This window comes from Canis lupus, chromosome 26, assembly GCF_048164855.1.
Source record: "Canis lupus baileyi chromosome 26, mCanLup2.hap1, whole genome shotgun sequence".
NCBI classification, from domain to species: domain Eukaryota; kingdom Metazoa; phylum Chordata; class Mammalia; order Carnivora; family Canidae; genus Canis; species Canis lupus.
In genome coordinates this window covers 34,212,326-34,238,164 of record NC_132863.1, presented here as the reverse complement: position 1 = coordinate 34,238,164, position 25,839 = coordinate 34,212,326, and the positions used below count along the sequence as shown (strand labels likewise).

The window sequence follows — 25,839 nt, the reverse complement described above, 5'->3', positions numbered from 1 at the left end:
TGGACTGAGAGGCACAGGCAAGAAGTTTGGCTGAATGTGTTCAAAGACCATGGTTGAAGGGAAACTAAACCCATTTCTGCGTGTCTTTCATAAATTCAGATCACTCGATAAACCAATGATACAGGCCAAGTAGTTAGATCAGTTTGAGACACATTGGAACCCTCGGGACATGTTAAGTATTAACGTCATTCAAACCTCTGCCAGGCCAGGGATCAGATCCTCTCTCAGCTTTATTAGTTTGGGGTGATACTATGAATGGCTATTTTTGTGGTCTCCTGCCTTTTGCAACTACCAAATTTCATAAAATATGTGGGAGTCCCAGTAAGACTCCCAACTCCATTTGCAGAGTAAGAACAATGGGGCACATTCACAAGGATTGTTTATAATCATCATCCTCTTAGAATGAATTTCATACCCCCCCCGCCCCAATTAGGAAGGTCATCAGTTCAGGTTAAAAAGACGTTCCTACAGATGGTGTCCATTTCACTCAAGGAGATTCCACTGTGTTGCCCTTATTTTTAGTCCCAGTTCAAGAGCTGATGCCTGAAGACCTCAGATACACTTTACATAGAGCTTGCAAGCATCTAGAGCCATTGTCCCCTGTCCTCATGGGCACCCTGTAAGACTGGGGTTGGGGCCTACAGTTTCTTTATGGGGATTAGAGAGGTTGGATGACTTGTTGCGGTTCACCCAGCTGGTGCAGTAAATCAAGCCTGGCCCCAGAGTCTCAATGTTCCTGGGGGAAAATAGTCTTTTCTTCTGGGTTGAATATAGTGGCAGGGGCCTCTGTTCTATGAGGTCACCCAAGGACCCAGGCTTCTTCTTGTCCCATCGTGCCCTAACGCAGAGACTCTTATCCCAGAGACGAGGGGTCTGTGCATGGAATTTAAAGTAGTATTAGCTGTGCTTACCTGTTGCCCATAGAAATCACGGGTATTTTCATAGCACGCTGCAGTTATTGCAGACATCTCAAAGTACTCCGTATCCTCCTTATTCACCACACTGAAATTATGGTAACCAGACTCAATCTTGTTTACTGGGTTAAAAAAAGAGGCACATATGTAATTGTCTCACATACCTTTTTGTTTTAGTGATGATATTTTGATCATTTGTTTCCCTTGTAATCCCATATGTTTTGTTTTATGCGTTTAATATTACTAGCGTGAGAAGGAGATCATAGATTTTGCCAGCATAGGCGCACAACCCTCTTGGGAGCTTCCCGGGTGTAGACTGAAGCTGGCCCCCATATACGCAGGCAGGGAGAGACCACAGGGAGGGGCAGGCTGCTCCAGGTTGGTAAGTGGAAGTTTTAATAATGGTGGAGGGAATTCGCATACGAGGCTTGTCTCGGGCAGCAGCAAGACCAGTGGCTCCGTGCACCTGCCTGCCAAATTCTAAAAGCTTGTAAAGGGGATCCCTGGGTGGCGCAGCGGTTTGGCGCCTGCCTTTGGCCCAGGGCACGATCCTGGAGACCCGGGATCGAGTCCCACATCGGGCTCCCGGTGCATGGAGCCTGCTTCTCCCTCTGCCTGTGTCTCTGCCTCTCTCTCTCTCTGTGACTATCATAAATAAATAAAAAAAATTTAAAAAAAAAAATAAAAGCTTGTAAAGAAGCCCTACCTGGGCTTAGTCACGTATGCTGTGCAGGTGTTCTCAATGCTGCATCACCATCTCAAGGCTGTGTCCTTGGAGCGGTCTCTGGGAGGAAAGGCAAGTGGAACCCCTGTTCCAAGGACAGGGGAGGGGGTGGGGAGCCTCTGAGTGCTGGGGCCAGCTCAGGGGTCAATCTGCAGTCTAGTCTTTTTGATCGCGTTCGCCCAACAACCAGCTGCCCGATGAGACCTTGCCTCATAAAGAACAGTTAAGATTCATGTTCTAGAGCTTTGAAGTCCCCCGCTGGGTCCTCTACACAGGACCAGCAGACAAGTGTGGTGGATTGTACAGGGGGTTTATGGTTCAGATCTAGAATCATATCCCCCCTGGCCAGACCTCAGTTGCCTGGGCAGAAAATGCTGTGTCTCTCTGGGTGCCCAGGAGGAAAAGAGAGTTTGGGGAACGAGAAGCCAGCCTCTGCCCCATTATCATGTCACTTACAAGGACTCAAATGTAAGGAGGCACTGGGACCCCCTCATCTCAGGGATTTCTGTGGGAGACGGGTGCTGGGCACCAGGGGCCCATCTTGCTTGTCTCATCTGCAGGTGCGTGAAGCCTGATTTTGCAGGGAGGTGGTGCCGAGGGCAGCTGAGGCTGCTCTTCTCGGATCTTCCTTCTGTTCTTCCAACATGCCGTCTGCTTTGTGTCCCAAGAACACAGAACTGGTGAAATTAGGACAAAATGTATATCCTTGAAAATATAATTATAGCTCCCATGTATGTAGAACTTTCGTTTGCCAAGCACTTTCATAAGCCTGGACTTATCTGGTCCTCACCACAGCCCTCAAGCGAGGCAGGTCAGAGATGACCATCTCCACTGCAATTGGAAGCAGGGCTCAGAAAGGAAAATCAGATGCTCAAGGTCACAAACCAGAGGCAGAATTGAGGCTGGAACCCAACTCTGTCACCATTCAGCAGGCATGTGGTAAATACCTACAGTGTGCCAGGTCCTGTGCTGGCTTCAGGGATACAAGGATGAATCAGAAATCCACTTGGCTTCTAGGGAGCAAAGCCCAACAGAAAAGCCAAGAATAGACCGGTAATTACACTGCCATATACGATTATATTTGTCAAGACTCTTTTAGCTCAAGTGATAGAAACCCAACTCAGGCTTGTTTAAATATAAATGGAATTTAGTGGTTCACATAACTGAAACATTTAGAGATATATAACTTCAGGCATGGCTGGATCCAGCAGTTCAAAACCTATTGTCTGGCATCTGTTTCTCTTAATTACTTGGCTCTGTGTGATTTTATTTCTCAGGCAGTCTCTTCTCAGGATGGCAGACCTAGCCTCTGGCAATCAAAGGCTTACCCTGTAATAGTTTGGCTACTTGAGTCAAAATGATGGTAACACTATCCCAATTGCTACAGAAACAGTCTTGAGGCTTTGTATGGAATGGCCGAACTGCCTACCTGACCTGTTCGTGCCATTCTGGATGCAGAGAAGGTAGGGACGGGGTGGAGCCATAAGATAGAAGGAGCCTGAGTCTCTTAATTGTTTTGTGGAGGAGACCACCAACCGGAACCACCTGTTAGGAATGTTATGTAACTGAGGAATAGACTTTGTGGTTTAGCTAGTAAGCCATGGTAGGCCAAGGGGAGGTCATAGTGGTGAAATGGTCTGCCCCCCACCCCCGATGTGGGTGACAAAGAGGTACATTGTCCTTAAAGACTTTTTAAAAAGATTTTTCATTTATTTATTCGCCAGAGAGTGAGAGAGAGCGCACAAGCAGGGGGAGCAGCAGAGGGAGAAGGAGAAGCAGGCTCCCTGCCGAGCAGAGAGCCCCATGTGGGGCTGGATCCCAGGACCCCAGTATCATGACCCGAGCTGAAGGCACTCAACTGATCACCCTGGCATCCCTGTCTTTAAAGATTTTTAAAACCGGGGATCCCTGGGTGGCTCAACGTTTTAGTGCCTGCCTTTGGCCCAGGGTGCGATCCTGGAGTCCCGGGATCAAGTCCCGAGTTGGGCTCCTGGCATGGAGCCTGCTCCTCCCTCCTCCTGTGTCTCTGCCTCTCTCTCTCTCTCTCTCTCTCTCTCAAATAAATAAATAAATAAATAAATAAATAAACTTTTAAAAAAATTTTAAACTGGCTAAATTTGATCTGCCTTTTTTTTTTTTTTTTTTTTTTTTATGATAGTCACACAGAGAGAGAGAGAGGCAGAGACACAGGCAGAGGGGGAAACAGGCTCCATGCACCGGGAGCCCGACGTGGGATTCGATCCCGGGTCTCCAGGATCGTGCCCTGGGCCAAAGGCAGGCGCCAAACCGCTGCGCCACCCAGGGATCCCTGATCTGCTTTTTATCATCACCACATGCCAGTAAATCTAAACATTGTCAATGTTAAAATATTCCTTGCCCAGGAAGAATGCTCCCAATTTGGGGCCTATTTAGTACTGGAATCTGGTTTTCCTTAAAGACATACATCAGGGTAGAAGTAGTAATATGATGAAGACCCATATGTACACTACAGTCATTAAGGAAACGTTACAAATATGACTGTAGACCTAAAATTGTAAAATAAATGTAGATTTCTTTTGGAGATGGAATTTAGATAGCTGAGAAATCTGAGTGAAAGGTCCCAGGGAGGCCTTCCCATCGGGACCCTGGACTGGCCATCTGGAGTAGGTGGTGACACCGTGCATCTGGTTCCGAAACCTTGGGCTTTGATGGGGATGAGGGCTGGGTGCAGAGCAGGTGCAAAGAGAGGACAGGAGGGCGAGAGCATATGAAGGAGTTGTCTTGGGATTGGGGATGCAGGAGGGTTATCTGGACATGGAGGTCTGGTCTTTGAGGGGAGAAGATGGTGAAAGTCAAAGTCAACCACCTGTGCTTGGCTGCCTGCTGGCTTCAGGGCTGCGGAGAAGCAGCTCGTGTTCATGTTGCCCACCCCACCGAGACTGGATGGAAAGACCCAGCCCAGCCGTGAGATTCAGAACACTTTAGTGAAAGCCGGTAGTGAGGGGCCAGGAGGCAGTGAATGGGCCACGGGTAAGAACCAGATCAGTGTTATGGGGCCACTTACAGCTATGCTCATTGGCTCACCTGAGGGTGTCCAAGAGGCCTGGGCTCCTGCCCTTGGTTCCCGCTGGTGTTATAATCAATCATACCAGAAGAGTTCTTGAGAATCGGCTATATCACAAGCCTATTGTTGAGGATTGGCTGACCCTAGACCAGACTTTGTCCATCAAGAGGCAGGTGGACTTTCTGAGAGCACATGGCACCCCCAATGAGGCTGCTGGAGTTGCCCCTTGAAGAGAACATCCCTACCTCTTGTTAGCGGAGTAGCCAACATGTGTGTATGTTGATGGGAATCATCTGGAAGAGAGGGAGAAATGGAAGACAGGGGCGTGGAAAGGGCATCTGGCAGGGCCACATCACCTGAGGAGGCGAGAGGGGTGGGAGCCAGCGCACAAGGGGAGGGTTGACCTCAGGTAGACGGGATAACCAGGACTAATGGAGAACAATTGGGGATCAGCCCAAGTTAGACCTGAGGAAAGGAGTGCCCCTGGGCCGGAGTGGGGAGCCCCAACCCTCCAGTGTGGTGGGGCACAGAGGAGGCTGGAAGACCTAACAGGGCCCGTGAGTCATGGAAGGAGTCTGGACCCATCCCAGAGGGCAGCTCTGAGCCTTGGAGGGGTTGAAGCCGTGGCATAACCCTAACTGTGCTCCAGAAAGAGCCTCTGGCTGCAGAGTCTAGCCCCTGGGAGGAGGGACTGGGCTGTGGGCAGAGGGACCAGAGGAGTCGTCCTGGGGACAGATGGAAGGCTCGCCCCCAGGGCAGTGCAGGGGTCCTCACGGGCACCTGTGCAGTCTGGGCATCTGTGAAGTCTTTGCAGTAAAGAAAACCAAACCGCAGGACTGACACGAGTAGGGAGGAATCCCGGCCGTTCGTGCACTCCAGTGCCGCAAGGGGGCAGCATATCACCGTCTTCCATTCTGGCGAGCTATTACCCACCCTAATAATCTTACACGATTCTAATGAGGTGGAGGACTTACTAAAACAGACTTCTGGCTCCATCCCAAGAATTTCCGTGAGTCTGGAATGGAATACGAGATATTTGCATTTCTAATCAGTTCCCAGGTGAGGCTGATGTTTCTGGTCTGGGGACACCACTTTGAGAACTATTGAGGTTTAATATCGGGTGGGGATGGGCGGGAGCCCTAATCCACCCAGACGTGGCCACTGGGCAATCACTGTCAACTGGGCAGCCATTCCCATTTGACAACGATGTATTTACTTTTCTTAGTCCCATTAAATCCCCTTTTCGAAAGGAAAATATATTATTTCATTCATTCAGTAAGGACCAAGCCAGGTTCTGTCCTGGGTATGGTTTTAGGTCCTGGGAATCCATCAGGGAGCAAGGCAGAAAATAAGAAGTCCCAGCCAGCAACTGTGGAGTCAGGCAACAAATAATAAATGTGACAAACAAGTCAGGTAGTATGTCACACCATGATGTGTGCTACATGTATCTGGGGGAATGGAAGAGGGGTTCTCAGTGAAGTGTTAACTTATGAGTCACACAAGAAAGAGAGCAAGGGGATTAGTCATTGGGGGGTATCTGGGGGAAGGTGATGTCAGGCAGCAGGAACAGCCAGTGCAAAGGTCCTGAGGTGGAAGTGTGTCTGACATGTTCAAGAAACAGCCAGGAGGACAGAGGAGCATGAGCAAGGGGGTGAGGGCAGAGAGGCGACTGGGGCACAGTGCAGGGCCCTGTAGGTTGTGTGGCATGGTCTGGCTTGGTTTTAACAGGATCCACACTGTAAGGATCAGGGTGGAAGCCAGGAGAGCAAGAGGAGGCTGCTGAAGTCATCACGGCAGAGATGGTGATGGACCCCAGCTGGGGGAGCAGTGGAGAGGACAGGGGTGAGGGAGGTTATACACACCAGCATACACACGGACTTGTCTGTGTTTCCATAACTAAATGGCCAGGGCAATCTGATGATCTACTCCTCTCTGTGCGAGCAACTCTAATTCCCAACCTGAAGTCTTGTCAGTCTGTCCATGTCTACTCAACCCATCTTTGATCTCTAGCTGCCTCCAGCCACACTGTCCTGAGTGACTACTGCCTCCTCAAACTCAAAACAACGAGGACACCCCCTCCCACCTGTAGGCGCCCCCACTCTCCCTGGTTTCTGCCCGTGTGGCCTGTCCATCCTGCCATCCTTCAGCACAAAGCCCAGGGATGTGTTGGGTAGTTCTCCTGCTCTTCGCATCCATCCTTCAAACCAGATCTCACAGGCAACATTGGGCTATGCTGATTCCCCCATCCGTTCCCTCTTTCCCGTTCCCACAGCCACCTGTCCAGGCTGTCATGCCCTACCCCTGAATGCTGCAGCGACCGCACGCAGGGGAGCCTGGTGGCCAAGGGCATGGACCCTCAAGCAGGACTCTCTGGGTTTGAATCCTGGTTCTGCCAATCGGGAACTCTGTGAACTTAGGCTATTTCCTTAATTTGCCATATCTCAGTTTCTCTGTCTGTGAAATGGGCATAGTTATGCTTCAAATGGTTATTATGGGGTCGAGTGAGTGATTACATGGAAGATGCTTGGAACAGAGTCTTGTATGTGGTTAGAGCTCAATATGTTAGCTCTTTTATTATTTATGCAATAAGTCTTTATTGAGCACCTATTGTATAGAGACGACCTCCTTACACCTATTGTCTAGATACCTCACATACTGGGAGATATCTGACCCAGGATAAAGAGTGCAGACCCTAACAATTCCACTCCTAGATGTTTATCCAACAGAAATGTTTACCATTGTCCACCAGAAGACATGGGCTAGAATGTTCACAATACCCTCTTCATAAAAAGCCGCAGACTGGAAACTACCCATAAGTATAGAATGCATAAATGAAATGTAGTATATTCATACAATTGAATACCATACAATGCTGAGAAGGAATGCACGCACTATTGTTACTTGAAACAACGTGGATACTACAAATATAAATATAACGAGGGGTTGGGTGCTCCTGGCTGGCTCAGTTGGTGGAGCGTGTGACACTTGATTTTGGGGTTGTGAGTTCAAGCCCCATATTGGGTGTAGAGATTACTTAAAAATAAAATCTTTAAAATAAATATATATAAAATAATATATGTAAGATAGATATAAGAAATACATATTATTTTTTATATATTTATAATATAAATATATTACTTAAATATAAAATATTTAAACTATATATGTAAAATGTAAAATATATATATAACTAGGATGCCTGGGCCCAGCACCTCTAGCTGTGAGTTTCAATGGGGGTTAGTCTGATTTTCACCTATAGCCTTTGCCCTCACATCACCTGCTTTTCTTTACAAACAAGAAAATTCTCAGCCTTTGCCTCATATCACTCTCTGACTTGCAAAGAATCTTGGAGGCTAGGATAATAATAATAGATTGTATCTCAAGTGAACACAGAGGAATTACTGACCTAATACAACACCCTTAGGTGATGGAACTCACTCAACATGGTGATCCTATAGGGTTAGCATTGCTATTTATGCCCATTTTACAGATGAAAAGACTAAAGGACTAAGAGGTCATGGGAATGATAGCTAAAACTGTTATTTAAATCATATAATAACAACCTGTGCAGAGTACTGCCATTATCCCCTTTTTAGAGGAAAGGACACTGTGGCACAATGAAATTACATGCCCTGCCTAAGATCACACTAGGAGACACCAGAGCAAAGATGGGGCAGGTGGCTGAGCCGCACAGCGTGGGCCACAGAGGGAGCCACAGAGGGAGCCCCACTCTGTGCGGCTCTGTTCCTAGCTACTTGGTAGTGAGGTGACAGGCCTTGCAGCCAGCCAGCCCAGGGGTCCAGCACCACACCCCTAGGACAACTCATTCATTGCTCTGAGTCTTAGTTTACCCATCCCTAGAATGAGAACATCAGTCGCACTTTCCTTTAGGGATGTCCCAAGAGAAACATGCAATGGTGGGTAAAGCCCCTGGCAGCAAAGGCCCCACATGCAGGAATCATTCAATGCAAGTCTGTTGTCACAGTCATTGTCACCGTCAATGCAATCCTCATTGTCACCGTCTCTAGAGACATTACCTGAACTTTTTCCAGCAATGTGTTCAGAGTTTACCCTTGGGGAGCCTGACTTACTGAAACCCTCAACCTGGGAGAGACCATCAACCCAGGCTTGAATCAGGTAAGCTTGGCGTGAGCTAACACCTCCCCGCAGCTGCAGACCAGCTTTTGGACACGTCCCCTTTCCAAGCAGTCTCTTCCTCTGTGAACTGAAGTTAGTTCTGTTTGTGGAAATTGGGTGGTTCAGCCGCTGCCGGTGATTCTCGATCTGGGGTTTTTGGAGGAGGTGGTACTGGAGCAAAGTGCTGGAGGCAGGTGTTCTGAGGGGCAGGTCGTGTGCATCCTGTGAGCTGGGGTCACCCCTTCCCCTGCTCTGCTTCCTATCTCAGGGCCCCAAGCTCCTGGGCTCCCTCATCTCTCACCTTCCCAGTGGGTTTGACCAATAGGAGGAACTACCAGAAACTGGGGGAAGCCAGGTCTACCTCCCCATTTCTATCGGCATTTTGTTAGGTCTACAAAGCTGAATCTGCTCCCAGCAGACAGCTCTGCTCTGATGCCACCTTGCCCTGGAGGGCCCCAGCTTCTGGGCTCTCCCTCAAACCCTCCATCCCAACAGCTGGTACCGAGTGAAAGAAGCTATTCATAGGCGAATACCTACTGCGTGATTCTACTGAGGTGAGGTTCGAGAACTGGCAGCTATCCCATCATCTATGGTGGTAAAACTCAGAACAGTGGTTGCCTTCAGGGGTGGAGGGGATGACCAGGAAGGGGCCACAGGAAACTTCCTGAGATTCTGGAAATGTTCTGTACCTTGATTGAGGTGTTGATTACACAGGTGTGCATGTTTGCAAAGACTGGGTAAGCAGTATATTAAGGCCCACGTGTTTCACTGCGTGTAAACCAGGCCTCAATAACATTAGTTTAGTAAGAAGAAATCCCTGTTTAAATATGGAGCATGTTCTCTAATTTCCTGGTTGGAGTCTGATGGGAACACAGTTGTTATTTTTAAACACACACGTGTAGATCACAGAGGAGGATGGAAAATTTATATGTAGGGTTTAAAAAAAAATAATAAAACATGAGACTTCAGACAGAATGTCACACTTGGGTTGGTTTATTTTGAGCCACGTTCCCCAGTCCCAAGGGGTTATCCTTAATTCTCCCCTACTTTCCTCTGGTCTTAAATGTCGCAAAGCACCAACCTATATATAAAGTGTCTAGCTCAGTGCCTGGCACATGGCAGGTGCTTGAGAAAGGTTCATTCTTATTAATACAAGCTGGGTTTAACAAATCACTCTCAGGCTTGTTTTCTGACTTTCTTCAAAACTGTGATTTCACCTCGTGATTTTCACAAAGAATGCAGCCTCTGAATTCTGCCCAGGATGGGGAGGGCTTTCTACAGCATAAGCCTGACCTACAGGCTCTGGCATAGGCACATATTCGGGGATGTTCTTTCATCACTCCAGGAAAGGGAGCAGGAGTTTCAGAATATCTGTGTGCCCCTCTTCACCACACCCCCAGAAAGACAGCCAGTCCAGCCCAGCACCTGCCTTGGCCTACTGATTAAAGGACAGCTGGTTGCCCTAACTGCTGGAAAGCTTGCCCATGCGCATGTTTGATAAAGGCTGTGTGGAGGCCAGGAATGAACCAGAAGATCCGGGACACCTTGGCCAGCCCCTAGGCTGTGAGGTAGAGGAAGGGGGACTGGAGCATACATCCCGACTCTATGTCGGGGTCCAGATGGACCAGACGACTTGTGAACATTCTTGTCTTCCAGGGCCAGGATACCGTTGCCCCAGCCAAGGGCATGGGGAGGGGCCATCTGCCGTCTGCTCAGGGCCCAAGCACGGGGTTGCCTGCTGGGGAGGGTGGGCACTGAGCCTCCCTATTCCCAGCCCTGCTCTAAAAGGTACTGTTCCATGGGCTGCGGCCCCTTGCAGGTGGACAGGGCCTGGGCAGGCAGAGGCGGCGCTGGGTCTCCAGTCGGCAGAGGAGGTTCTGGTTGGATACCCGAGTGGCCACGCCCAGCCCGCAGGTGGTTGAACAGGGGCCCCAGGCTGTGCTCCATTCTGGGCAGGGGACTCCAGGGGGTGGGGGAGCGGCAAGGCCAGAAAACTGGGGTCCTGGGGAAGAAAGGGAGGTCAGCACTGTGAGGTCAGGACTTGGCAGCCAAATCAAGCCAGCTGCTGGCGATGCCATCTTTGTCATGTTGTTTAACCTCTCTGGACCTCAGTTTCTTCCTACATAAATTTTCTAACGGTTGATGTCAGGGCTGAATAAAATAATGGAGGGGACATACTTAGAATGGTGCTGCTACCCAAAGCACCTCATTTGTGTTGGTTACTAGGCAACTATCATGGTGTTGGCCATGATGACCATCATGATGACCCCAGTAATGGTGGGTTTCTCATTTCTGCACCCCATGGCATCTTCCAGGAAGGAGGTCATGGCCAGTGTAGAGTGATGCTGTGACCCAGTGGCAAAGATGCTAGACTTTCTAAGCCTGTACCTGGAACAAGAGGAGGGGTTCACGATCTAGCTTTCCCTCCTCTTCACATCTTATTATGCTCTGTTAATATTTTGGTGTCCTCTCTTCTGGTCCTTATCAACCAAATGGTTCTCAACTGGGGGCGACTTTGCCCCTCCCCCCAGGAACATTTGGCAATGTCTAGTCATTCTGGTGGTCATGACTGGGAGTGGGGGTACTGGAACCCAGCAGGGATGCTGCTAAATATCCTCCAGTGCCCAGGACAGCTCTCACACTACAGAGCATCACCCAGCTCAACTGTCACTCATGCTGAGGTTGATAAAGACTGCGTGGTATGCACCTGTGTGCAGTGGGCATGCACACATACGTACACGCATAATGGAAATCAAATTGCAACTACAGTGTCCTATCCTGCTTTTTTATACATAAGATGAACTCACTGGCATTCTCCTCTGTATTTAAGTGGATATGTCCCATTCCATCATAGGGATAATGACAGCCACCATGGATGGAGCGCTGCGTGCGAGCCACTGCCGTGACTGCTTTTCTTGTATTTACTCATCTGGTCCTCACAGCAGCTCTGCAAGGTGGACACCCTTACTCTCATCCTACAGTGGGAGGAACTGAGGCACAGAGAAGGCGAGCAACTTTCTCAGAGTCACACATCTAGGAAATAGTGAGGCTGGGCTTAGAACCCAGGCAGACTTCATGCTGAACCCACGATGTTCTACTCTCATGTGGCACCATCATTAATGGACCAATGCCTTCTTTTCAGATGCCTTTCTTTTAAAAGATCACATTCATCTAATAACAATACCCCAGTGATGTAACAGTAACAAAATCTCTAAAACTAAAGAGTTTACAGCATGAGCTGTCTTTCTTCCGCCTCTGCCCACCTCTAAGCCCACATCCTAGAGCCAACCACCTCACCTGGTTCAGTTTTAAGTTCCTCTTTGGATAAGCCCAAAGAATGACATATTAACAATATTATATAATATTTATGTAAATATATTATTAAGACATATCGATATATTAGAAATAGATTAATAGCATACATCATAATAATATACCTCTGTTATGAAATGCGAGCGTTCAAGTACCCAGTCCTCCTTTCCCTTCCCCGCTCTGCCACCAATTTTTGTTTTCCATGAATTATGATTTAAAATTATATCCTTCTCGTTTTGTCAGTTTGAAAGAGGTCTTGTGACTCCCCACTGGGCTTTCCCTGTCTCCTCAGCCACCAGCCCCTCCCAGCTGCTGTCAGGGAAACCTGCGCTTTGACAGGTCCAGGTGTGTCGCACGAAGCCCCGCCCCCGCCCCAGGTGGCTCCGCCCCCAGGTGGCCCCGCCCCGCCCCCAGGTGGCCCCGCCCCTGGCCTGGGCCGGCCCGCACTCACCTTGGGCTGGGAGGGGCTGGGTCCCCAGCTCCCCTCCCCGGTCGCACACCCACTCAGGGCAGCACCTGCCGGGGACCTCAACCCTCCGGGGATGCGGGCAGTCCCAGCTGGGCAGCCGGACGTCCTCACTGCACAGCGGCACACAGGTGAAGCCGCCGTCCTCACAGTGGCAGCGGATCCTGCAGTGGGGCTGGAAGGTCTCCCCGTCCTGGTACACGCGGCCGTTCACCTCACAGCTCCCTTCATCGTCTCCCCCTGCGGAGGAGAAACCGGACCCCCGTCTGTGACCCCCAACTTTTCCCTGAGCAAGACCGTGCCAGCCAGGTCCCTCTGCAGAGCTGGCCCAGACCTGCCGGGAGACCAGGGCCCTTACAGGCGTCTGAGCACTGCCGAGGGGCTCCAGCCTGCGATGCGCACCCCATCCCTACTGCCAACCTGCCCTGGCGCCCGTGGGAAGACAGTGACATACCGCATCCCAATACAGGGGATGTGGGACCACTGGCTTGGTTGGAGCCCCTGCTCTGCTTTTTATTAGCTATGGAGCTTGGCTAAGCGACTTCGCTTCTTGCCTCAGTTTCCTTGTCTGCAAAATGAGTTCTAACTGCGCTTATTTCACAGGGTTGTGGTAGAGACTAAATGAAATGATTTATGTAATGAATCCAACATAAAAGAAACCTCCAATAGATCCCAGCTGTTCTGTTGTTACTATTAATATAATTAATTACTATATATTAATAATATATAACTTAAATACACACTGAGAGTACATGCAACAAGCCTACAGTGTGCATCTGCTATGTTGTAGTCATCACTGTCTGGCCAGGGCTTACCTTGCTGGCTTTGTGACTTCGGATAAGTCACTTACCTTCTCTGAGTCACCTTAACAGTGGCAATGATGAGAACAGCTCAGCACCTTCAGGTACATGAGATAATATGTACAGAACATCTAGCATGGTGCGAGGCATATGGTAGGTGCTCAAGAAACACACTTCAAATGCACCCTTCAAGATAGGGGCATTATTCCCACTTCCTCCACTGGACAAGCACTCCTTGGGGGGCGAGGGCTGAGAGTGTTCATACTGGTGCCCTCCCCCCACTCTGCCCTGTACTGGCTCAGAGCATGGTGGGGACCCACAGACCCTCAGCAAATGCCCTTCAAATGAATGCCTCGTGCCAGGCCAAGCACATGAGAGACACTAATAAAAGAGTTCTGATTTCTTCTTGCTCTGGAGATATGTACAGTGCCCCTCCTGTGTGCCAACCACTGGGTTCCTAGACAGGACGAAGATACAACCCTTGTCCTAAGAGATGGAGGGCCAGGCAGGTGACAGATATGAAAGCCACCATCTCCAAAACTGAATGAAATACTGTGGAGAGGCACAAGTGAGCTGCTGGGAAAGTGCACTGCAAAGAGGAATCTGGAAGTCCTGGAGACATGGGTGGCAGTTCAGTGGGGTCTGAGGAAGGATTTACTGGAAGGCAGGTTTTCCCAGGTCTTCAAAGAAAAAACTCCAGTAGGCCCATGCAGGAATTTGGGAACTGCACAGATGTGGGTGCCAGCCTCTGTACCCACTTGCTAACTGTGGGACCTGGGCCAAGTTACTGCATCTCTCTGAGCTGCTGTACCCTGCTCTCAGGGCCACCAGAAGATTAAATGAACTAGTGTACTTAAAGCATTTCACCCAAGCCTGGAACATAGCGGATGCTCAGTTAATAGGAGTGAGTGGTGGTTGTTCCAGGGACCAGTGACAACTGTCTCCCTCTTTCTTCCAGGCTACAGCCCTTTGGCTCCAAATCCCTGACCTTTTGGCCTGGATCATGTGCTGCTGGTTTCCTGGAAACCTCAATCCCTAGGGGTCCCCCACCAGATTCCTGGTGCCATAGCCCTGGGGCCTCCTGGTCTCTGGGATGACCTGGTAAACAGAGGGATTATTTGGGAAAGGCAGCCGGAGGGGTGATCATTTTAGCAAGGTTTCCTGGCACCTCTCCTGGTCCTCCAGCTTGAAGCTGGCTGGGGGTGGGACTAATGATTCCTGGGCAGCCACTCCCCACCCTGGGGTCTGTGCACGTTTGTACATGGTCCCAAATGCCAGGAGGCACCTTCAAACATACTCTTCAGTCCACCTCCCTATCCACACCCTGTACACATATAGTTGCCAAAACTCTACTTCTCCTTCCAGGCCCTTCCAATGCCCCCTTGTCCAGCAACTTCCCTCAACTTCAGAGCCCAGTCCTCTCATCTGGTGATTTCTGCATCCCTCTTTCCCTGTGAGAGTCCCTTACAAGAAAAGGAATAACAGAGGATTTTTTTTTTTTTTACCTTTAGCCACTTGCATACCATGTGACCTTAGGCAGGTGACTTCACCCCTCTGAACCCCAGTTCCTTTATCTGCAAAATCGGTTTAATAGTAAGACCTACCTCATTAAGGGTAAAATGAAATCACATGTGTCAAGGGGTTGCCCACAGGATGTGCTTACTGAATGGTGCCTGTTACTGCTAGCCTCTCCAGAGCTGTTTCTATCAATCATTCAGCCAGCTGTTATTTACTGGGTGCCTACTGGGCACCAGGCACTGTTCCAGGGACTTGTGATACAACAGTGACTAAAACAGGCATAAATCCTGCCCTCTTTGGAGCTTCTGCTCTAGTGGAAATAAGTGGAGTCTGTGATGTCCAGTGGTGATTACAGCGAGAAGAATAATGGAGGGCAAGGTTCAGGAGAGAGGTGCTGAATATGGTGATCGGGGAAGGTGGTATTTGAGTACAGATGGGAAGAAGATGCAGGACCTTGCCATGTAGATATTTGGGGGAAAGAATGCTGGTAGAGCAAAGAGCCAGTGCAAAGGCCCTGAGGTGGGACACCCCACTCTACCCCACCCCCGCTGGGGTATTTAAGGAAAGCAATAAGCCAGTGTGGTCGAAGCATTGAGTAGGAAGGAGGAAGGGAGTTGGATGGGGTCAGAGAGAAAACAGGAGCAGGACCCCGTGCAGCCTTGTAGCCACTGAGAGGACTGGCTTTTACTCAGAGGTGGTGGGAAGCTGTTGGAGACCTTGAGGAAAAGGAGGGATGGGATCTGATGTGTATTGAAAGGGGCCCTGGGGTGCTGTGTTGGGAACAGAATAGGGGGCAAGGACAGAGGTAGGGAGGCCATTACGGGGCTGCTGCAACACCCAGCACGTGAGGATGAGGGTCAGACCAGGCTGGTAGCAGTGGATGGATTGAGAAGGGACCAGAATGTCAGGTTTTAGAATATCGTGAAGACTTTGCTGGTGGGCCGTATGTGGGGTGTGCAAAACGTGAGACGTCAAGTGCCAGGAAGGGTGGAGATGCCCTGGGCTGAGCTGGGGAGGCTGCACGCTTGGGGTGGGGGTGGGGGTATCGGGAGCTGACAGTGGACAGGCACAGCTTGGAGTCCGCTGTCAGAGGTCCGTCCAACTAGGAATTGAGAGGAGCGTTTGGGACAGCGTATTCCCTCCAGAGCCAAGACCTAGACTCTGCCTCTGTGCGGGCTCACCTGTGGGGTTCATCAGCCTCCAGATTTGGTTCATAAGCACCCACTACGTTGCCTGACCAGGGCTGGGAGTTGTAGGAAGAAGCAAAGACCAAGTACATTTTTTACCTCCCACTGTTTGAAGTCTGGATCAAGGTGAAATAAGAAAAGCCCCTTATTAGACTCAGGGGCAACAGCAGCCAATATGTACTAATCAAATGCTGAGTGTCAGGCAGTAGAATGATGAAAATGAAGATTGTGAAGCCAGCTCCCTGAGTTCAAATCCCAACTCAGCCACTTATAAGCTGTGTGACCTTGGGCAAGTTGCCTAACCTCTCTGTACGCCCCCCCCCTACCATTTATAAAATGCAGATGACATTAGTACCAACCTCATATGGTTGTTGTGAGATTAAATGAGGTGATATTTGTGAAACCCTTAGAGCCTGGCACACAGTAAACGCTATGCAAGTGTTCAATAAGTGAAGCTCTGCCAAACGCTTTACATGTGTCCTGGCTAATTAAAACAACAGCCTGGTAAGCTGAGTGTTACTTATCTCATTTTTCCTTTAGCTACATTTTTATTAGCAATCATCTGAGTTCATAAAACAAAGCACTATTTTCTCATGATTATACTCCCTTGATCTTAAAAAAAAAGCATTTAACAAGGATTTAGTATTGATAACTTCATGTCTATTAGTCTTGTTGGGTTTTTTCCAACCTTGTTTTTTTCTGTAAGTGGACTCATTATCGGTGACTCATGAGCCCTTCTCTCTCTTGTTCATTTTTTAAAGTGATGCATGCAAATAGATGATAGAGGTAGATTGCTCTACAAGACTTATTAAAAAAAAAAAAAACGCCCTCATGTTTTTCTGTTTCTCTAAAGAAGTGGTTCTCTATTGGAGATGATTTTGTACCCCAGGGGACATTTGGCGATGTCTGAAACAGATTGTCACGACTCGAAGGTGGGGGACAGGCTACTGGCATCCAGTGAGCAGAGACCAGGGATGCTGCTGAATGTCTTACCATGTACAGGACAGCATCTCCCCCCACACACACCGCCATGAAGAATTATAGCAAAGAAGTATCTGAGCCAAACGGCAAAGTTGAAAAACTCTGATCGAAGGCATCAGAGGGCACCAAAGCTTGGAATGGTGGGAGACGTCACACGCTCAAGGTCATTAGTAAATGGCAAACTCAGGATTCAAACTATGGTCCAGGGGCTCCCAATCCAGGAAGAAGACAGAATGAAATGTTGCTTCAGAAACTGTGTGACCTGGTCCCAAGCTGTGCCAGTTAATATTACTGAGCCTCAGTTTACTCACCTACAAAATGAGTTGAAAGGACAAACCTCATAGGATCACCGTGAGGATTATGTGATTTATGGGAGGATCGTGCGGTAAGTTTCAGCATACTGCCTGACACATAATACTCTGTGTCCTAAATAAATGATTGCATTTTTTATCTTCTCAGAAGTGTTGTGAAGGTCCTGAGAAAGGATAGTGATTCCTGGTTTGAAGAATCTGGGAGGACTTCTCAGAGGAGGAGTGTTTGAGCTTGGCTTTGACAGTTGGTTGTGATTTGGGCAGGTAGGAATGGGGGGGGGGGGGATATCCATTCAGGTGGTGGGTGTGGTCGAAGGGGAGGAGCAGAGGGAGGGCCTAGGGAAACCAGGATCCCCAGGTTTGGCTGGAATGGCTGGTGTACCTGAAGTGAGGAGGTAGAGAGAGAAGAGCTCCTCTTCAGCTTGGGACCCCTCAGCCTTGACCCTCCCAAACATACCCACGTGAGTCCCGCAAACCTGCTTACAGAGGCACAGGGCCCCTCGGCCACCAGGGCCCGCCCTGGGCTGGCAAACCAGACCCTGGCTGGGGTCGCAGACGTGGACGTGGTCACAGGGCTCCCCCAGCCGCCGCGCACACACCCGGCAGCAGCTACAGCCATCCAGCACCAGGGGCACCCCCGGTGGACATCGGGGTGGTGGCCAGGGGCAGGCACACGGTGTTGGGCACAGCTGAGCACACACCTGCAGAGACAGAGCATGTCACTCAGCCATGGTCATTCAAGGTGGGCAGTGAGCGGTCCACACTTGGGCCCCAGGGTCACACAGACCTGGCCTTGAACCCTGGTCATCTGGTGACTCCCCTCCCTAAGAGGCAGTGTGGCATTGTGGTCAGGAGCAAGGACTTTGGACTAGAGAGCCCATCCTAACTCTGCTCCTTATTAGCTGAGTGACCTTGGGCAAGTTGCTTAAGCTCTCCAAGCCTCAGTTTCTTCATCTGTAAAAAGGGAGCAAAAGTAATATTTAACTCAGAGGATTGTTTCCAGGAGTGCATAAAATGGTACATATTAAACCCTGAGCACACAGCCTAGATGCCGTAGATGTTCAGTGCATTCAGCTATGATGATCACCACCGGAAATTACGACGAATGATTAGGCCCTGCCCTCTAGAAGCTTACAGAAAGGAGAAAGCAACAAAAGCAAGGATTATAATGACAAGGTACAGTACATTTTCTAGCATGTAGACTGTGAATATTTATCTTGACAGCTGAACCAGTCAAATAGTATCATAGATGTTTTTGGTCTTTGGAATAATCCAGAACATATTTCTGGATACATATCAAATGAGCCAGGAGACTTGGTAAAATACTGATCCCCAAGCCTCCCCTGGGATTTGCCAAATAGGACTTCCAGAGACAGGGCCCTGGAATCTGTATTTTTATCGGGCTGTCCCGGGACTTCTGGTGCACAGCTAGGTTTGGAGCACGTCTACTCCAGTACTAACCCCCATTCCCCTGCCAGGGTGAGGTGGGGGAAACTGAGCTCCAGAGAGAGAAAGGGTCTTGCCAAAAGTCACAGTGTGTTAGCTGCAGAGCTGGGAACCTCCTTAAGGATCCTGGAATAGAGAAAAGCCTGAGCCAGGGACCCCTCCCAGGGACAGGGTCAAGGCATTGACCCAACTATCCTGGTTGCTCCTCCCCACTCAGGACAGAGAAACAACCAAACCAGAAACCAGATGCCATGGTCTCCCTATATGTCCATTTGAAGGTGGGGACCCAGAGACAGACATCACTCAAGATGCTTCCAGTGGCCCCTTCAGTGACAGACCAACCTTTAGGTCAGTAGGATCCTTGGAGGACCAGAGAGGGTTTTATTTGGAGAATGGAAGACTTAAAGTTTACAAAAATGGAATACATAACATCCTAACTTGTATGTGGCCCCAAAGCAGGCAATGAGCCCTTTGCCCTGGTCCCCACTTTGTCCCACCCCTAGGACCCCTCAGTCCTGCAAACCTGCATTCAGTGGCCTGCAGCTTACACCCTGGCCACCAGGGGCCGCCCCAAACTGGCAGACCAGCCCTGGCAGGGGAGGAGGCTCCAGCCTAAGACAACACTGGCAATGAGGCAAGTGGGTGCTCAGTGCCTGGAGCCTCACCGGAGAGCGAGTTGCCATCTCTGCAGGAGTTCCAAGCCAGAGACTGGGTGATACTGAAGAGATTCTAGAGAAGATGGCCTAGCCTTGCCCCTCAAAGCCTGGTCTGGACCACCAGCAGCAGCGTCGCCTGAAAGTCTACAGTGGCATCTTGGGCCTCTCTATAGGAACCTAATTCTGTATTTTAATAAATCCAGAAATGGTTCTCATGGAATGGACCTGAGGAGCAATCGACTGGACTTTGGGGTTCCTTTTCTTTTTTAAGATTGTATTTATTTATTCATGAGAGAGAGAGGCAGAGAGATAGGCAGAGGGAGAAGCAGTCTCCCTATGGGTAGCCTGATAGAGACTCGATCCCAGGACCCCGGGATCACAGCCTGAGCCAAAGGCAGATGCTCAACCGCTGAGCCACTGGGGTTCCCTTTCAAACCAGAGGTTGGGTTCCCTTGGTTAGTGGGAAATAGGAACTCTGACCAGAATTGGCTCTCGGGTCCCTCCCACCTGAAAGCAGGGGTGCCAGGCCACAGGCTCTCTGCTTTGTACCCAGGTTCCCACTCTGAGCTCTCTAGAGGGCGAGCATGGCTGGGGCCAGGTGTGCAGGTCCTGATACCCAGGAGGGGCCACTAGTGATATCGATGATTGTGGCTAACATTTACGGCGGGCAAGCCGTGAGCTGTAACATGTTGTCTAACCCTGTAAGAGGAGGTACCAGCTTTGTGCCCACTGTAAAGACAAGGAAGCAGATGCTCAAAACAGTGTAGTGACATCACTGATATAAGGTAGAGTCAGAACCAGAATCCATATTCATATGAATCCAAGGACCAGGCTTTTATTACCACACCTACTTCTTGTCCCTGGGCAGCTCTGTTGCCAGCTTCGCTACTGCCTCAGTTTACCGATTTGTAAATCGGAGGGACCGAGACAGGTCGAGGGAGCACAGCCAAGGAGAGAGAGGCCCTCTCTGGACTCCCTCGATCTCCAGGCCCTTCCTAATCACCCGATACATGTGGTTTCCCCAGACCTTTGCTGCAGCCACCACAGGGAAGAGCTCTGGACATGGAATATTCTAGGGAAGGGTTGAAATCCAAGTTGTATCACTGATGAGCTGTGTGACCTTCAATATAAGGCTTAACTGCCTCGTGGGGAGGGAGCCACTTCCTTCTCGGTAAAATGGGGTGGAGATCACCTGCCTTATAATTGTGACAGGGATTAAATGAGCTCCTGGCTAGCTCTTGGTCACTGTGACTTTGTCCGTTTCCAGGTCTCTGCCACCTGCATCTGTTCACAGGCCTGAGCCCAGGAGCCCACAGCCTGCTGGAAGATTGTTGTGGCTTTCCACCTTCACGATGACTAAGTCCCTGAGTTCTGTGCAGGATGCTGCCTGGCTCCCTGGGACGGGGAAGAAGGGAGGGGTGGACAGTGGGTCCAGGATGGCTTCATTTTGGTCTTTCATTTAAGCCTGGGCCCGGGAACCCCAAATCCCCTGCTCCAACTCCCCAAGCCACCTGCTCAGGCATCACGTTTTGCTCAGCCCCTTCGGGAGAAGAAACAGTGGGGTCAGGTTGCCAGCAAGGTTCTCAGCCTTGCCCCCACTACTGCTCAGGACCTCACAAGAGAAAGCTCCGGCCGTGCTCCTCAAGGGGGTGTGAACCTACAGTGAGATCATGGCTGTGGTGGGGCCGATCTTCATGGCATCAGGAACTCAGCATTTGCTGAGGAATGACAGGGCTCGGCAGTTGTGGCCTTGGTCCAGGTAGGGGAAGAGGCAGGGGCAGGAGAGGTGCAAATAGAAGGGTCCCTTCCCCCACCACACACCACCCCAAGCCGATCCTGGGCTCCACCTCCTTTGTTACTCTGATGTTTCTTCGCTGTGTGATTTTAGGCAAGTTGCTTGCCCTCTCTGAGCCCTGCTTGACCAAAAACAGGGAATAATAATTCCTTAGGAGGTCATTGGATATGTTAGACAAGGTAGCTATTTCACAAACCTTTTGGAAAATGTTCCATAAGAGGAGATCATTATTCCATGAGGTGACTCCCTGTCCCCCTTCAGCCAGGGTCTGCAGGTCACTCACTGCCAACAGCATTAATGCCCTTGCAGTATGGACTTTACAATCAGTGAGACACCAACATCCCTTCAAGTCCTGGCTCTGAGTTAGGCAAAGCAGGTTGTATGCTGTGTCTCCCCATTTATAGTGAGGACGCCCACGTCAGCTTAGAAGGGCCCTGGGGACTGCTAATAGCCATGGCCCTCTTCTTTGAACACCTGCCATGTCCCAGGTCCTGCACCGAGTACTTCCGCTGAATTGCCAAAGTGCCTCGTGATCATTATGCCCCTTTAACTGAGGAAGCAGGTGAGGCTTAGAGAGGAGGAGGGTCACATAGCAGAGCTGGCCGGAGGCAAGTGTCTGGGCACCAGGGGGGAAGCTGGGCTGTGCCCACCTTGAGGGACCTGCAGGAATTCCCCCAGGGGATCCTTGGCCGGGATTTCACACCTCCCCCACCACACCGAGGAAGTCAGCAGGACGTCCTGGGGCCCGGGGCGCCCTTACCTTTGAGAGGAGGCAGAGGAGGGAGAAGGCCAGAAGAAGGGTCTGTGGTGTGCCTCTCATGTCACTGTGTCCCCCACGGAGCCAGCTTTGAGCCTGGGAGGCAGGACCTGTAAGTCTTTATGTTCCGGAGGCTGTGAGGTCACTCCCAGGCGGGCGTGCGCGCGTGCACACACACACACACACACACACACACACACACACACACACACACATGCTGGTCTCTACATTCCTTCTCTTCTCTCCATCCTCATGCTCCCACTGATGAGCCCATTTACCTGAAGATGAGACGTGGAGGCCACCAAGCGGGTGCCTGCCAGTGTGAGTGTGTGCGTGTGCGTGTGTCTGTGTTTGCGTGTGTGAAAGCCAGAGCCAGTGCCAAGAGCCTGTGACAGGCTGGCAGGGGCCTCTCTAGCTCCTCCCAGCCCAAGGGGGCCTTCGGAGCTGCTGCTGCTGCTGTGGCCCTGCCCCCAGACCCCTGCCCAAGCCCTGGGGGGGCTGCGGACCCAGGAAGAGCTCAGCAAATAGCCCGTGTGCAGCGCTGACCCACGTCCTCCGAAGCCCCGTGGCCCGGACTCTGGGCAGTTTCGGCTGGGCCTGTGGTTTCTGGCAGGAAGATTGGCAGCCACCCAGAGGCGGGTGTGACCCAGAGCAAAACTTCCCTGGGCGGCCTGTTTGCTTTTGGCAACAAGGGGCCTCCCTCCAGCCTGCTTCCCTGGGCTCTGGAGGGTGGCCCATGGTGATGGGCCCCTGCAGGTTGGACCTACTGTGTGCTGGCACTTGCTGGGCCCTGCCAGGTGATCTGGAAAAACCAAATCCATTTCGTTTCATTCAACCATCTCCGAGGCCTCCGTCTGTGAGAGCTGGAGACACAACAGTGACTTGGACAAAACCCAGAGTGGGAGACGGCAGTGCAAAGACAGGTGGACTTCCTGGGCATATTGAGGAGGGGTCGTTGTCCAGACCGAAGGTGAGGGACAGCTTCCTGGAGGAGGTGCCTTTACAGAGAGCCACAGAAAGAGGGTAACAGAAGGCAGAATGTGGCAGGCAGAGGGAACAGTGCATGCAAACATCTAGAGGCGGGGGTGAGCATGATAATGTGCCTATTCTGGGAGCCAAAGTGTGGCCGGAGCTGAGGGAGGTGGGGAGTGGTGTTGTACACGGCGGGGGGGGGGGGGGGCAGGACACCCAAATTCAAACCATCAATTTCTGGGGGCACCTCCAACGGTCCAGCCACTGGGGGTGAGGGATGTAAAGACAAGGCCTTGGACTACAGAATTTGGTAAAGACACTAAACAGGTGGTGTCAAGAGTTGGGTTGGGAAGGCTTGGACCCCCAGGGTCTCCACCAGTACTCCAGACCTCGAAGTGAGGGCCCTGGGTTCTAGAATGGGCCAGGGATGAGGAAGAAGAATGACCTGCTTTAGGGTCAGACTGAGTGACTGAGGGGGAGACTCCCTCCCGACTGCAGTCCCCAGGGAAGGAGGCGATGGGATGGAGGAAGGTGGAAATGCACACTAGGCTCGGTGGTTCTGGCTGGAGGAAGAGGAGGGCAGGGTCGGGGTGGGGGTGTCCCCAGGCCTGGAGGGAAGGCGGTGCAGTGTGCGTTCATCTCTACATGCTTATGTTTTAGTCCAAGGTGTGCCTAGGGTGCCAAACACCCAGAGCGGATCGTTGCTGAGCACCCCGCTCCTGCGCACAACAGGATTATTTTCAGTAATAACCACGAGATGAGACAAATACTTTTCACGTATGAACTGAAGTTTGCACTTACCAAACAAAAACAGCCCCCCTTCGCAGTCACACTGTCTCACTGTTTTTAATTTTAAGCACAAGCCCAAACTCCAAGGAATCACATAGAACGAGAGAATTGAAATACCTATATCTTCGTCTTCACCATCACTCTGTGACTGTTGTTGCTTTGAATCTACTGTTGGGGTACAGAATCGCACCCCCAGGGTTGGAGACAGGGCTGTGCAGGATTCTGAACCATCAGGAGCTTCTGCTTCTGGTCACAGGTTCCTGAGTTCATGTGCGCTCGGCAGCTGTCTTCCTAGAGACCTCCAAGTTCACTTCCATGTAGGGTAGGTTTATTAAAGGGTAAGAAATTAGGGGGTGCCTGGCTGGCTCGGTCGGTTAAGCACCCCACTCTTTATTTCAGCTAAGGTCATGATCTCAGGGGTTGTGAAATTGGGCCCCGCATGGAGTCTGCTTGAGATTCTCTCTCTCCCTCTGCCTCTGCCCGTCCCCTGTGGAAGAGAGAGCTTTCTCTTGCTCTCTCTTTCTCTCTCTAAAAGAAAAAATAAAAGAATAAGGAATTAAAATGTGCTAAATTTGAAGCTTACATACATATGAGTAAAATTTAACAGTTACCGCATCAATTGTTTAGAACTTGGACCAAAAAAATGTTTTCAGGACGAAGTATTTTATGACTGACATGATTTATATTTATATACGACATGGTTTATTTACTTTTTAAAAGATGTATTTATCTTAGAAAGAGAGAGCAGGGGGAGGGGCAACGGAGAGGGAGAGAGTCTTTAGCAGTCTCTGTGCTGAGTGTGAGCCAGACTCGGGGCTCAGTCTCAAGACCCTGAGATCATGACCTGAGCTGAAACCAAGAGTCAGAGGCTCAGTTGACTGAGCCACCCAGGCGCCCCAATACTGACATGATTTGTATTTCTATTTATATACTGACTTCTCCTAAGTTTCATTTTATCTTTAAATTCTCTACAGACAATATACCCCTCTTGTTGCCTGCACCCAGGGAAGACCACTCCCGTGCCCTGTCCTTGCTAGGACCACTGGTTTTAAGAACAATTAAAGTGATTACATAAATGGCACACAGAGGAAGGCAGCCTTAGGCTAAGGGTTTTTTTTTTGTTTTTGTTTTTGTTTTTATAAAATGTGGTGCTTCTAATCCTCACAGTCTTTGCCTCAATAAGAAAGGGGAGGTTCAGAGAGGTTAAGTAATTTGTCTAAGGTTACACAGCCAGAAAATAGAGCAGGTTTTCAGTGCAGGTCCACTGGACTCCAAAACCTTATCTTGTGGTTTTGTTATTTATTTTGGCTACTGCTAATAGAGCTCTCAGTGGCATATATTTTTTAGATTGAGGGGTAATGTGTACTGGGAAGTATATATCTCAACAACTCTTTTTTTTTTTAAGATTTTATTTATTTATTCATGAGAGACACAGAGACAGAGGCAGAGACACAGGCAGAGGGAGAAGCAGGCTCCCTGTGGGGAGCCCAATGCAGGACTCAATCCCAAGACCCCAGGATCACGACCTGAGCCAAAGCCAGACAGTTAACCACTGAGCACCCAGATGCCCCCATCTTGACAACTCTTCACATGTGTGCACACCCTTGTAACCACCACCCAGGGCACAATACATTTCCAGAAGGTTCCTCATGCCCCTTCCAGCTACTCACTATTCTGACCTCTATCACCGTTGATCAATTTTTCCTGGAAGGGACAGTGTGGAGCCACTTCTCTGTCTGAGGCAAGAAGGAAGGCAGGAGAATTTAGGTGTGGGGAGGAGCCGGCGAGAGGCGCACAGCTCAGGGCAGCATCTGAGGGAGGGCCTCCACCGACAGCCAGGATGTGAGGCTGCAGTGGGCTCCCAGGGGAGTGAAGAAGGCATGAGCCAGCGTGGGCCAGGGAGGCGACAAGGAATGAGTGGAAGTGCTGCCACCACCATCCTCCACCCTACACCCACCAGGGCCTCTCTGAGTCAGAGTGTGGCTGTTTGCTTGGAACTTGTTCTCTCTCATAACCGAGGATGGCAGCGTG

The 25,839-nt window shown here is 50.3% G+C and overlaps 1 protein-coding gene across 2 annotated transcripts; it reads right to left on the bottom strand.

Moving 5' to 3' along the window:
* Positions 1–9,795: 9,795 nt before the first annotated feature.
* Positions 9,796–22,644, bottom strand: CCN5 (cellular communication network factor 5). 2 transcript variants are annotated; one of them, XM_072801168.1, is made up of 5 exons: positions 22,326–22,644; positions 22,051–22,143; positions 17,878–18,094; positions 12,582–12,836; positions 9,796–10,820 (listed from the first exon to the last, which is right to left on the bottom strand). In XM_072801168.1, exons 2-5 carry the CDS (start codon positions 22,108–22,110, stop codon positions 10,600–10,602), a joined length of 753 nt encoding a protein of 250 aa, XP_072657269.1. In that variant the 5' UTR covers positions 22,111–22,143; positions 22,326–22,644; the 3' UTR covers positions 9,796–10,599. The 2 variants fall into 2 exon arrangements, with proteins under 2 accessions (XP_072657269.1, XP_072657268.1); XM_072801167.1 differs by having other exon boundaries at positions 22,051–22,165; positions 22,326–22,626.
* Positions 22,645–25,839: the final 3,195 nt, after the last annotated feature.